Source organism: Ostrinia nubilalis, chromosome 1 (assembly GCF_963855985.1).
Source record: "Ostrinia nubilalis chromosome 1, ilOstNubi1.1, whole genome shotgun sequence".
Lineage (NCBI taxonomy): Eukaryota > Metazoa > Arthropoda > Insecta > Lepidoptera > Crambidae > Ostrinia > Ostrinia nubilalis.
The window spans coordinates 5,604,349-5,617,291 of NC_087088.1; the positions used below are offsets into that span (position 1 = coordinate 5,604,349).

Sequence of the window (12,943 nt, forward strand, 5' to 3'; positions counted from 1 at the left end):
GGATAGTTAACAGTGTGGCCGTCTGTACATCTCGATCTGTTAGTCTGTTTATAATAATATCACCTCGCTCCTTCCTAAAACCGGGATAAAAACTTATGATTTTCCCTGGGTCTTAACTCAAATTATCTCTATACCTTTTATCCGTATATCTAAATCAGTGGTCTGATAAAACTAAGCTCGAAAAAAAATAGTTCGAAACACTTGTTGTTCTATTTCCTACAAAACTAGATGGCGCTGTCTGTACACTAATCACGAAGGCACAATGGAGTTTACTTAAAATCATAAAAAAGAACAACAAATTTGTAAATATCATTTTATTGGATGGTGTTATAATCTTAAAAATATTTGGATTAAATTATTAGCAGTTTATTAAAGGTTAAAGGATATAACTTATACCTACACAACTATGATAATCATCTACGTAGCCATCAAAGGTATCTTACAACAATATAATTTTTATCCACAGATGCCTTTTCTTCCTTTACAAGTCCCATCAAGATCTCATAGCCAGCGAATTTTTAAGAAACTAAAACCTGAGTTTATAACATTTTTGCGATTTGTTGGTTTTAAGTTTCCCGAAAATTCGAAGTCTATTTTGTGGTAACATTGTTGTTTCATTTTAGTTGGCACAATGATTCAAACTTACACCAAAAATTCTAGGTGCCAGATTAATAATGTTGTCACGATCATACAGTCATAACCTTCCTAAGTTGTTTCAGAATTCCATACAATTATTTACTTTAGAGTCCAAGTAACTTTTGAAATAATATATCTATCTCTTATTTACTTTACGTAACTTCATGGCACAGAAAATAATGCAAAGTATGGTAAAGGTAATAAACATAATATTGATAAGTAGATAATTATATTTTTTAGTTTCATAAACAGATATTACCGAAAATTATCACATAATTTAAAAAAGTACTATGTATGTTTATTTCTTTCTCATCGATTTCTACAACAAAGTTTATGATATTAACAACTGATCGGTTTAAACTATTTTATCGAAACACTAGCTTTCCGCCCGCGGCTTCGCCCGCGTGGAATTTTGTCTGTCACAGAAAAACTTTATCGCGCGCGTCCCTGTTTCAAAAACCGGGATAAAAACTATCCTATGTTCTTTCCCGGGACTCAAACTATCTCTATGCCAAATTTCATCAAAATCGGTTGCGAGGTTTAAGCGGGAAAGCGTAACAGACAGACAGACAGACAGAGTTACTTTCGCATTTATAATATTAGTTGGGATTGGTAAGTATCTAGGACACACCATACTTAATCTACTGTAACATGTATAAATAAAATATGATTTAGCTTAATATCTATTGCATTTAATAAATATCTTTGAAAAATATAGCATTCAATAAAAGCATGATCACATCAAATAATCGTTAATAAATCTTCTAATATGTTGACCTAATCATCCATTTATATCACAATATTTGCTTCCTTTGGTACTTATCACATCTAAATATTGCACTTACACGCAGACTAGCTTTTAATGATCACAGTATCACTATAAAAAAATAATGATTCAACGTTTTATCTTCTGATTTGATTTAACATATTTAATAAATGTTCTCTGCCAAGTTTTTTACTATGTAATAACAGACAGGGTAATTGATTGATTGATTCGTGGTGAGAGAAATGATATTAAAGTATATTCTCACAATGAAATATTTTGAATAGTGACACAAATGTGCAGCCAAATATCACATGTTGGCAGACGCCAGACCAGGCGTGCGCCCGCGCACTCGCCACACGTGCGGCAATGACACAAATGCTAAGCGTACCACTACCGAACGAAACAGCTAACAAGTGCCATAACCATTATCGTACCAGTCTTCGTAAAACAACTTAAAACAATTCTACTCTACACACCTTGACCGAAGATTACAGACAGAAACATGATACAAGTCATCACATGACTATAAGGCTAGAGAATTGTACTATAGTTAAGATATCAATTATCCACTAAAAGCTTTAACATCTTAAATTACTTATTAAATGGACTTAACTTCGCTTAATACTATTACTAACAAGTTCAAGATAAACACCCGTTTTGTCTTACAAGAACAAAATGGCACACGAGAATATAGAATTCATTCAGAACTATCAGTAAGTATCCAATTTTCTATGTTTAAAAATACACATTCTTAGACAACTCATTTGAAGACAGTTACGTGTTTGTCGGTATATTGTAAATTATTTATTTCAAATATTTCATAAAATATATGTATTTGTTCAGAATATTATTTATATTAATCAATATTTGCTTATATCCAATTTATGCGTAAATATTTAAAAATAATCTTTGGACATAAACACGAAATATCGTCCACTAGGTTTATGGCCAAGGTTATGTTAAAAAGTCATCGAAATAACGTTCTTTCATTGGAGCCCAACAGTTATGTTAAAATTAGACGCGGTCAAAAGAGAATGAGTCACCGGTCAGTAGCGACTCGAGTACGCGCGATCCAGACTGCGCACCCGATTCCGACCGTATCCAATTTCGAAGGAGAAACTGTAGCGGGGCTGCAGGGGGGTGTGAGGTCAGCGGATGCGGGACACGCGGAGTTCTCGGTCCAGCAGCTGCAGCTGGCGGAGGAAGCCCTCGTTGGGGTGGATGTCCCGCCGCGAGCGCACCGTGGCCAGCGCCTCGGTCAGCGACATGCCGCGCTTGATCATCAGGAAGGCCAGCGCGCACGTGGCCGAGCGGGACACCCCCATCAGGCAGTGAACTAGAACGCGACCTGAAAGCGAACGTTACGTTGCCCTGACAAAGTAGAAAAATATTATGCAGCACAGCATCGCGTGTTGCACGATTGTCGTAAACTTTTCAGTGGAAAGTATAACGTATAAAATTCAAACATAACTTGATGGAAGAAAACTAAACGAGTATAAATACTGGAAACATTGAAGTTGTTTTAGTTTATTGGAACGATGAACGTACCTCCGCTAGAGACTCCTTCGTCGATAAAGTTGGCGGCGATATGGAAGTATTTCGATATATCGGTCGTGGGCAGATCCATGAGCTGGAAGCCTTTGTACCGGAGGCCGGGGCAGTCGCGGTAGTACAGGTGGTCGGTGTCCACCTGCGTGTAGCGCTTCCCCTCGGCCGTGTTGAGCACGTAGTTGATCCGCATTCGGCGCAAAAATGCCTTATCTTTGGCCGCCACTCTGTGACAGATAAACTTTTGCAAATTACGGTGACACAATTTTAAAAGCTTACGGGTGTAGGGTAAGGTGGGGTACAATGTTACACGGGGTACAATGTTACAATGCATATTTTTCCGTCCCTTTCTATAGTTGTATGATGTTCAGCAGCTCTTATGAGCTTGACAAACGTGTATACCAAGTACCAACATCATACAACTAATAGAAAGGCACGGAGAAATATGCATTGTAACATTGTGCCCCACCTTACCCTATTAAAAGACTTACTACGCGTTACATGCTTCGCTTTGTTTGGTTAAAATTTAAATAGCACAAAATAAAAATGGTACCTAAACTTTTTAACTAATCGAAAACCATAGCTGGGCATTAACTCGTTAATCCGTTAATCGTTAATTAACGAAGTTAACATTTCTATTAACGGATTAACTTTTAAGTTAACTTTAAAAAATGTTAACGGACTCGTTAACTTCCGTTAAATTATCTTAAGTCCGTTAATCGTTAATTCAATAATACTATTTACCAAAAAGATACAGCAGGCACGCTGAAAAGCGCGTTCTGACAAGTACGTTCGGGCTTCTAGAACTTCCAGAACCCAAAACAACAGTTTTTGTAACCAGATCACTAACGAAACGACACTTGTTAGTATGTGTGGGACAACTCTTGCAACTGAATATAAGACCAGTTTTCCTTAACCGATTGAGCTGTTCGGTATACTTATGTAAGTACGATGACAATGCAATGTTATGGTACCATTGAGCTGGTCTGATGATGGAGTCATGAGGTGGCCATAGGAACTCCTAAACTCGATTCACACATATCAGTGAAGTCACAGTTCAGGCTCAGTACCGGCACAATGCGAAATATTATTTCATAGTTTCTATGAACGCAACCTCACTTGTCAGTGACGACACAGTGCTCTCAGTGTCAGTGCCGACACCAGCAATACGGACGTATTCGTTGACGACGATATTTTTTGCCGGATCACGTACGCCGCCGCGGCATTAACAACAAAATAACTTACTTCATAGTTTCTGAACAAGAATATTGAAACAGCTCTCTGACATTTTAAAATATTCAAAATATTTCACTAACGCAACACTATAGCACTGATACTGAACTGAGCGGACACTGTGACGGAACTGTGGCTTCACTGATATGTGTGAATCGAGCTTTAAATGAAACGGCGGCATCGCATCGAATTTGGGTTCGTTAGATTTGTCTTTTCGAGCACTTTAGTACTAGATGATGTCCAGGGTCCTGATGATGGAGTCAGGAGGTGGCCATAGGAATTTCAAAACGAAACGGTGGAAACTTATCGAGTTTGGGTTCGTTGGATTTGTCTTTTCGAGCATATTTGGTGCTAAATTGTATTGTAATTGAACCAAGGCTTTGAGATTGAGATACTACTAAAAAAGTGTAAAATAAAACTATAATAATTAAAAAACTTTTTTTAAAACAAGTTTTTATTCTGAAATGCAGTTGTACTAAAACGAAAAAAGTAATTGTACTTATGCAAGGTTCAAATAATTTCGAATGCTTGTAGCGCAAACATAAAAGAGGAATAAATTCCATGCGCGATACAAGCTGTCGAAATTATTTGAACCTTGCATACAATTATTTTTTTCGTTTTATTATCATGTGTTAACGGATTAACGATTAACGTTAACTTGCGTTAAATCTTGCTAAATGTAACGTTTTAACGTTTAACGAAGTTAATTTTTTTATTAACGGTTTAACGATTAACGAAGTTAACTATTTGATTAACGGTGCCCAGCTATGTCGAAAACCTATAAAATAATCAAAATACGAGTACTATTTAACATAAACCTTGACATAAATTCAAATTGTTTGGATGTTAACAAACCCTATTAAGCTTTAATCGAATGTTGGCTAGGGCACCTTTAGCCTGTGCCAAATAGTTGGACCCTATTTTAATTGGTACTAAACATTCTATTAGGCGTTGGAATTTAATTCGCTAGCAAACACGCGTGACCGCGACATGTAAGAAAAATGCCAGCTAACTCAATTATTGCGACCATGTCATTGAATCTCGCTTGTAAATCTCATGCAGGTAGGTAAGTATTCAAATAGCATACTTACGCATCGCCGACATATAAACCCGGGTAGACCTCATTCACGTCGGGCGTCGGGTTGTATGAGATGTCAGCGAAGGGCCTCGACCGGAACGACGACAATGAGCTCAGCACCGAAGAAGGCGTCGACCCGAAACTCTGCGAACGCGGTCTACACGTCAGGCAACCACACAATCCTTGACCCATTCTCCAAAAGACAATGCACAAAAACCAGACAGTTAGTACATGCTATAACACCAGTGATTCTCAGAGTACTACTGGGTGTCATTTTACAAAGAATTCTAGAAATATCACTGCAAAAGTGCAAATAGATAAGTGGTTGTTAGTTTAAGATAAGAATCATTTACAATATAATTACATTTGCCAGTATGGTATTAGTTCCAATGCAAATAGGCAAATCTGTGCAATTCTATAAATAAGAATTACTTAGTATAGTTAGTAAAGTAATTTATCTTCGACATAATATTTATGAAATCGATTTATTTCGTGAGACGAGCCCATCTATTTTTATATCGTCAGTTGCAGGTTCACTTGGGGTAACTGACAAAATACGGTTTTTGAGTTAAATATACAGTTTTTCTTAGTTTTTTCTGCTCTTTCGAATGGAATACGTTAAAAAATTCTAGCTTTAAAAAAATTACAAGTACACGGACATTTTCAGGTGTGAACTTTTCAGATTTCCTTCACAATTTTGGTGTAACTGACATTGTAATAATTTTACCAGGTTGAATTGGTGTATCTGTAATAATGTAAAAATTTTACTACAAAACTTTGCAATTACACTGATTTGCTAAGGATTATAACATGAAATAAAATAGGAATTTAGAAAGTTTTAAGGCATATTACATTATTATTATACCAGCAGTATTAGTTAAAGAAGTTAAAGTTAGCTCAACAAAAAAAAATTGAAATTGAGCAACTATCCAGCCAACTAGGCGTCACTGCGCGTTGCTAACATTAACCTGTTGTTACTCTGTTACTTTTACTGTTGTAGTACTCATGACCTTAATTTAACATTGTTATAAAGAGGTGGGAAATTAAATCCATTTTGTTTTCAGTTTAAGTTGCCTCGTAGAGCTAAATACGGTATTGGTAAGTCAAAGCTTAAAAAATATTGAAATTACTTAGTTTCACAGTAATACTTTAGTTATTTCAATATTTCTGTCTTAAAAAAATTAAATACACATATTTTCTTGATTTTCATGGCTTTTTTGATATTTTTTAATGAATAAAATAAAAGTTACTTCTAATAAAATTTAAAAAAAAATAAAGAAAACGACAAAATGTTATTTTTTTCATGAATTCTCTTATTTTTTAATACTTTTACATAAATTATACAGCAACTAAGTAAACAAAACCCAGCAAATATATCAAATTATATTAATTTGGGCAGTACTTACACCAATTTGACCTATGTTTTTTCCAAAAGTGTGGTGTAAAATTAGTGTAACTGTCAAAAGTACAAAAATGCATTGGTGTAACTGCAATTTATTTCCTTAACTAAGACATATTAGATAATTCTTTTTATTTAATCTAAAACCGCGTAGAAATCTAAGCATTTCTGTAAAAACAGACCCAAAAAAGGTTAAATAGGAAAAAAGTTATGTCCGATTTAAGACGAAAAAAAACTTTAAACGGCTCTACTGAAAAACTGTATTTTGTCAGTTACCCCAAGTGAACCTGCAACTGACGATATGTGCTGCTTCCGTTAATAGAAGCCCCCTATTGATAGAATAGACGCACTAAGTACTGCGATTTATTTTGATTACTAGTCGCGCCGAGTATCACCACTACCAGCTTAGTTTAGTAAAGGTGCAACTTTAGCATGATGTAGGTACGATAGGTTTCTGTCTTTGGCGTCTTTTTAACTGCAGCTCTGAACTTAGATTAAGCTCTGAATAAATATCGATGATTTATCTCTTTAAACGGTATATAAAAGTAGCGTAGGTATACCTATGTTTCTGGAAACGGTCCAATCAAAATCGTGACTGATGGCTTGGAAAGCCCTACACCCTACAGAGCTTGGCTAATTCAAATTCTTAAACAGCCGGCTGTGGTAAAACTCGGCCACTGAACAGGCTGTGCATTAGAACGGAAAATTGTTTGATAAAGGGACGTTTCATTGCTTTACATGAACTATGCCTCAAAAAATTAAAAACGTATTTTTTATTTTAAACATGGTTCAGAATTATTATCTGTGCTGCAAGTATATGCTCTTTAAAGAATAGACATGACTTATCAAGTACCTAACTGATAATTGTCCACAATGATATGAAACAAGTGTTATTGTTTTAGTATTAATTGCTACTTTAAAATATAATATTATTATTAAGATTTGCTAATTGAGCCTGTTATCTGACAAGACTGTTTAACTAAAGACCAATAATTATTGTGGTGGAAATATTATTATTTTTATCTCTCCTGTTGATAATCACGGCATGGAGGACCTTATTTAATTGGGTATTTCAAGTGATTGCTCTGAGAGAAACAAGAAATTTATATTTATACATATAATTTTACGACTATTTAAGCACTAAATATGTACGTACATTTATGTGAAATTTATGAGATTTGGGTTAGTATGGGTTTACATACAGCTCAAGCAAAAATTACAGCACCGTGAATGTGATAAATACCATTAAGGTCCTTAGGTAAGATCCTACGCGCTGCTCATTAGCTGCGCAGTATGAATAGGATCTTGGGAATAGTGAGTACTGCAGATAAGACATTGATTACATGTAGTCAGAAGCTTCAACATGATTACGAAGTTTTTCGTTTTATTTTCATACATTTAATTATCCCATTCATTATTCCAGTCACACCCCATTAATAGAAGCCACAACATGACAAATGTTGTCATCCATTGAAAAGTTTAAGCATCATACGCAAAAAAAATATGCTAGTTAGAATAAGCTCAATGAAAAGCAGATACCTACCTAGCGAAATTCATTCGACTTATTTCATAAACATAAAAGGTATTATTATTATTTTACTGGTAATCAAACCTAGATAATTATTACATAAATATATGAATAAATTAATACAAAAATATTTTTAATCAATGTAAAAAGTAAAAGTTTACATTAACTCTTACAAGATAGGTACCTTGATGTTTTGGCAATCAACCAAAAAATACCATTGACCTGGTGAATAGATATTTATATTACAAGGCTTCAAAGATTTCGGTGCCTGATTGCGGTTGATTACAGATTAATTATTATTAATAAAATTATTAAAAAAGTAAATGAATTATTAATTAGATCTCAAAGAAAATATTTACTAGAGATTGTATTTAACTTTTTCATGAAATCAATGCGAACGTACATAATACGTACGACACATATTTTCTTTACTTTTCTTACGTCGTAGTAATGTGTAGGTGGAACAAACGAATGACCTTGAGCCTATGAATAATATTCAACGAAAATAACTTTTGCAAATTCGATACTGTTCTATAAATATTACTTAGTAATATTACATTATGAATGCGAATGCTAAATTTAGGCAAGAATTAACAAAAGTATTTTCAAGAACTAATTTAAATGAAGAAATAACAAAATTAAATGCTCTAAAATTAAGAAAGCGTCGTTATCTACTTACAGAATCCCTGTAACTCATTTTGTTCGATTGGTGTTTTTATTAACACTCAGACTTTAAAGAAAAACAAGTATATTTAAATAATTATTTTAAAATATTAATGTCGACACTGTACACAGCCGCTAAAAATTTAACAAACTACGCGCGACCATGACGTCCTCCACCAGCCTGAAATGACAAGTCTAGTGATGTTACAGCTACTACCAAATTAAATTTAAATCGAACCGTGTCGATTCTGATTATTTAGGGGCTATCATATTATGCTTACCAGTTAGCGCCACTGTAGCACTGAGCGCATACTGAGCGAGTAAGGTCCTCCTGTTGAATATTTGTTTTAGGTGAAAACAAATTAAATTCTATCTGTGTGTGACCCCGTACATTAAATAAAAGAGCATGGTTCTGTCAAAAGTTTTGGGTTTCTTTCTAGCCCTCGAACGAAGCCGAAAGACAATAATTTCAAAGATCCACTAGCGCCTTTCCCTTTAAATCGAGTGCTTGATAGTGCCCCTATTATTTTATCTGTGCAAGCTCGGCATAGAGTTAAATTTGTCTATCTTGACTGTGGTCAAATGTCAAGAAAAATGACATGGTGGGAGTGTTGTCGTCAGTTGTCATTTTGTTTTACAAGTTACAAACATAGAAATTATGAAATGTTACTAAATACATAGAGCTCCAAATTATTCAAATATGCCTTATTTAAGTGTCTGATAATTATCGGTATTAATCTGTTGTATCTCTCAATCATGGATGAGAAAGAAGAGTTGCATCTAACCTCGCAAGAATTGCAAGTTTTGTCGGAACTTGACAGGTACGTTGAAAATACAGGCAATAACTTTTATTAAATCTTCAAACACATACCGAAGTTAGTTAAACTATCATTCCGTGTTCTTCTTAATTCAACAGATGTATAAATAGTTTCTAATGTGTTCATGCCTGAAGACAGTAGTTAGCCTGGGCCCCTGTAACTGCATCAAAAAGGCGTCTTAGTTAGTAGCCAGTAATATTATAATACTGTGGAATGCCGGAGTAAGAGTTAAGTTGTTTATTTGACTTGTGTAAGTGTGATAAAGTAAAGCTTCAGTTGCCTTACTATAATTAAGGCTATAACTTCAGGCATGACCTGACTTTGACATTGCTCCTACATCAACAAATACTTCCATATCTAAGTATGGACACGGTAATACTATCATACAGTATTGTAACGTCATATAAACGGACGAAACGCGAACTTTCCTTCGAAATTCAAATCTCGGTATGCGCTCGACATGCAAAAGTCGGGGGTGTCGCGAATGTGCCACGGTAATAAACGGATGATGTGTTGTTTTTGAAACAGTAAGCGCTCTTTTTTATAAAAATAATTACAACTACCTAGTTATACAGGGTGTTAGGTAAATAGGTTTATAAGCTAACACTAGCCCATGTTAACATAATATTATCTATGCATATAAATGGTATGGTGAAGTCAGTGATATCATTTTGATTTGTTTAATTTTCATACAAAATAAAATTTATAAAATCAGATTTGTATGCAAATTAAAATTATTAAAATGATGATTTCAATTTTCTGACTTCACTAAATATACCATTTATATGCACATGTTAACATGGGCTAGTGTCGGCTTATAAACCCATTTACCTAACACCCTGTATAATAATCAAGAATTTTGTACGCCTCAGTCGAGTCGCATACATTTTACGGTCGCAAATTTATAAGATTTATTACCAAATCTTAACACAAATATAATTTTTAATTAAATCTACTAATCACAAAACAACACGCATTTTATCCTATTTCATTCAGTAAGTTATTTTGTTTGTCAAAATAAAAAAAAATACAATCACAAAATACATTCACAAAACTAGATACAAATTTTAAGTAGGCACATGTAATGAAAATAGGGTCTGCAGGTAAGCAGCCCTATCGCATGTTGTCATATGGTGACGTACCGCGCGGCTGTTGACATTTATTTAAAAAATATGGCCGAGTTGGAATACTGTATAGATAGTATTACCGTGGTATGGAGTCACAAGTAGTATTAACCCTAGAGTAGTCGCGCCTTTCCGTGAAACGTGAGTGCTCGCGTATGAGCATTTTGCCGCCCAAACTTAAAGTCCGGTTGTGTGTCAAATAACAGTTTAAAAATATGAAAATCAGTTGAAAATTATAGAATAAAGCATACACTATTAGAAAATAACGTTTATTAAAGATTTGTGGTTAAAATTTAAAGAAAAAAAAATATTTTGCAAATGTTAGGAAATATTTATAGAAATCTTAGAAACACTATTGTTTTTACCTACATACATCATCAAATATTAAACTTACTAGCACACTTAAAGGTTTTCCTTACATATGACATGTGCTTCAACAAAACAGGCCTGTCACATGTGCATTTAATGTGCGTTGCACAGTAAATTTGCACAACTATTGCACCCTTGGCACATCATCTTCAGATTCTGCCGCTGATTGTTCTATAACAGTATTGTAATGACTATGTTTACTTTCTTTATAACTTTAGTAAACATTTTCCACTAATTTTAGTGCACCAGCTTCTTCGAAATCCGATATCTTCCTTGTTTTTTCATTTTTTGTATTTTACGTGAATTTTACCGAAAACGACATGAAATAAATTAAGCACTAATAGTAATTATCAATGTTATGACGTCATTAATGTCAAAACAACAATAGACGCAATAAAAACTAATAATCTTCCAACTACACTAAAAACCAGACACACAAATTTTACTTACGTCAGTAGTCGCGCAGTGAGCAATTTGCCGCAAAACGTGACATACGTTCAACAATCGTTCTCTATTGCGGTCACCTGCGGACTAAATTTCTTCTAATTTCTAATACATGGAGGTAAAGTATGGGGAGGCAGCTACTGAAACGCTTGACTTTAACAAACGCATCGTGTAGAAAATAACTCGATTTTCTTGCAGAGGGCGGCAAAATGCTCATAGCGCGAGCACTCTAGGGTTAATGAGATAATACAGTAGCATTATAGAATTCATTAAGCCAATATACAAAAAGTGAATTGTTATCAAAATAATTTAAATAATAATGTATTTTGCACATTAAGCCAGGGATGTTATGGATATCCGTAACCGTAACTTTCGGATATCCGAAATAAAAAAATATCCGTAACCATAACCGATTCAAAGGTTTCGGATGTAGGCAGAGTCAAGCAAATCCCTATGCTGATTTAATGATTGCATTTTGAAGTACATGACTTTCATCCCATAAGATAAAAGCTTTTTTGTCAGACCAAAAGAAGGTGATAGATGCCAAAGAAATCTCTTCTGTACCCATTCTATTCGTAAGGCATGAACTGTGTTGGACAACTATTGGAATTTGCATTCTATACTTAGCACAGATATCCGTAACCGTAACTGAAACCGGTATAATATTATTCATCAGTAACCATATCCATAACCGAAACTACATATCCATAACATCCCTACATTAAGCTAAGTACTGGTGTTTATGTTGTTTTTTAAATTTTCCAGCAAACATGTATAGTTTGATGTGTTGAATTGTGTGGTCAACTGAACCTAAAGATGACAAATTCTCATTATTTCTCATTCACAATTTTACTTGATTACAGCCGCCAATTTGGGTTCCTGAAACTCCGTGGGAATGAACATGGCCGCACTCGAGCTCTGGTGCTTAAAGCAGTCAAGTATCTGGAAGGCATGCTTGTTCAAGTCAAGGTATTTAGTTTTGTGTGTCTATTCAATTATAATAATTGTACGGGCGGGAGGCAGTGGTTGTAAGGCACCGCTCCCGTGCCCGGGATAAGCGATCAGGAAGGGAACTAACTCCCTAGTGAGCCTAGAGTCCCTATTCCCTAAGACACTAAGTCCCTAGAGCCCTAGCCCTGCCTAACAATAAATACTTAGACATAATAAGGTTTTGATAGGAATAGATATTCGTCCGGATAGATTTGACCTACTTTGTAAATACGCGTCAATTACTTTTTGTACAAATCACTTCAGTTCGTTCGCATACATCATACCATTAAGTCGCGCGTTCTCACCTTACCATCAAAATCCATATCTAGCGTATCAGTTTAGAATAC

The 12,943-nt window shown here is 34.7% G+C and overlaps 2 protein-coding genes across 3 annotated transcripts in view; one reads left to right on the forward strand and one right to left on the reverse strand.

Annotated features, from left to right (window-relative positions):
* Positions 1 to 1,250: 1,250 nt before the first annotated feature.
* LOC135087742 (dual specificity protein phosphatase 13B-like) lies at positions 1,251 to 9,013 on the reverse strand. 2 transcript variants are annotated; one of them, XM_063982519.1, is made up of 5 exons: positions 8,868 to 9,013; positions 7,904 to 7,981; positions 5,275 to 5,405; positions 2,951 to 3,177; positions 1,251 to 2,750 (listed from the first exon to the last, which is right to left on the reverse strand). In XM_063982519.1, the coding sequence occupies exons 1-5, from the start codon at positions 8,883 to 8,885 to the stop codon at positions 2,551 to 2,553; spliced, it is 654 nt and encodes a 217-aa protein (XP_063838589.1). In that variant the 5' UTR covers positions 8,886 to 9,013; the 3' UTR covers positions 1,251 to 2,550. The 2 variants fall into 2 exon arrangements, with proteins under 2 accessions (XP_063838589.1, XP_063838597.1); XM_063982527.1 differs by lacking the exon at positions 7,904 to 7,981.
* Positions 9,014 to 9,446: 433 nt separating this feature from the next.
* The window catches only part of LOC135087755 (lysine-specific demethylase 6A), a 37,800-nt gene continuing 34,303 nt past the window's right edge, over positions 9,447 to 12,943 (forward strand). Inside the window, exons 1-2 of the mRNA XM_063982539.1 lie at positions 9,447 to 9,672; positions 12,470 to 12,575. Of these exons, the coding sequence (XP_063838609.1) occupies positions 9,608 to 9,672; positions 12,470 to 12,575 (171 nt within the window). The 5' untranslated portion in view covers positions 9,447 to 9,607. The remainder of the gene's footprint in view (positions 9,673 to 12,469; positions 12,576 to 12,943) is intronic.

What these genes read in the sequence shown, in the direction of transcription:
- LOC135087742 (XM_063982519.1), bottom strand. An exon ending in GGTTTATATGTCGGCGATGC is followed by an intron (nt 3,178 to 5,274) that starts GTAAGTATGCTA and finishes TATCTGTCACAG; the next exon opens with AGTGGCGGCCAAAGATAAGG. An exon ending in CGAAGGAGTCTCTAGCGGAG is followed by an intron (nt 2,751 to 2,950) that starts GTACGTTCATCG and finishes GTTCGCTTTCAG; the next exon opens with GTCGCGTTCTAGTTCACTGC.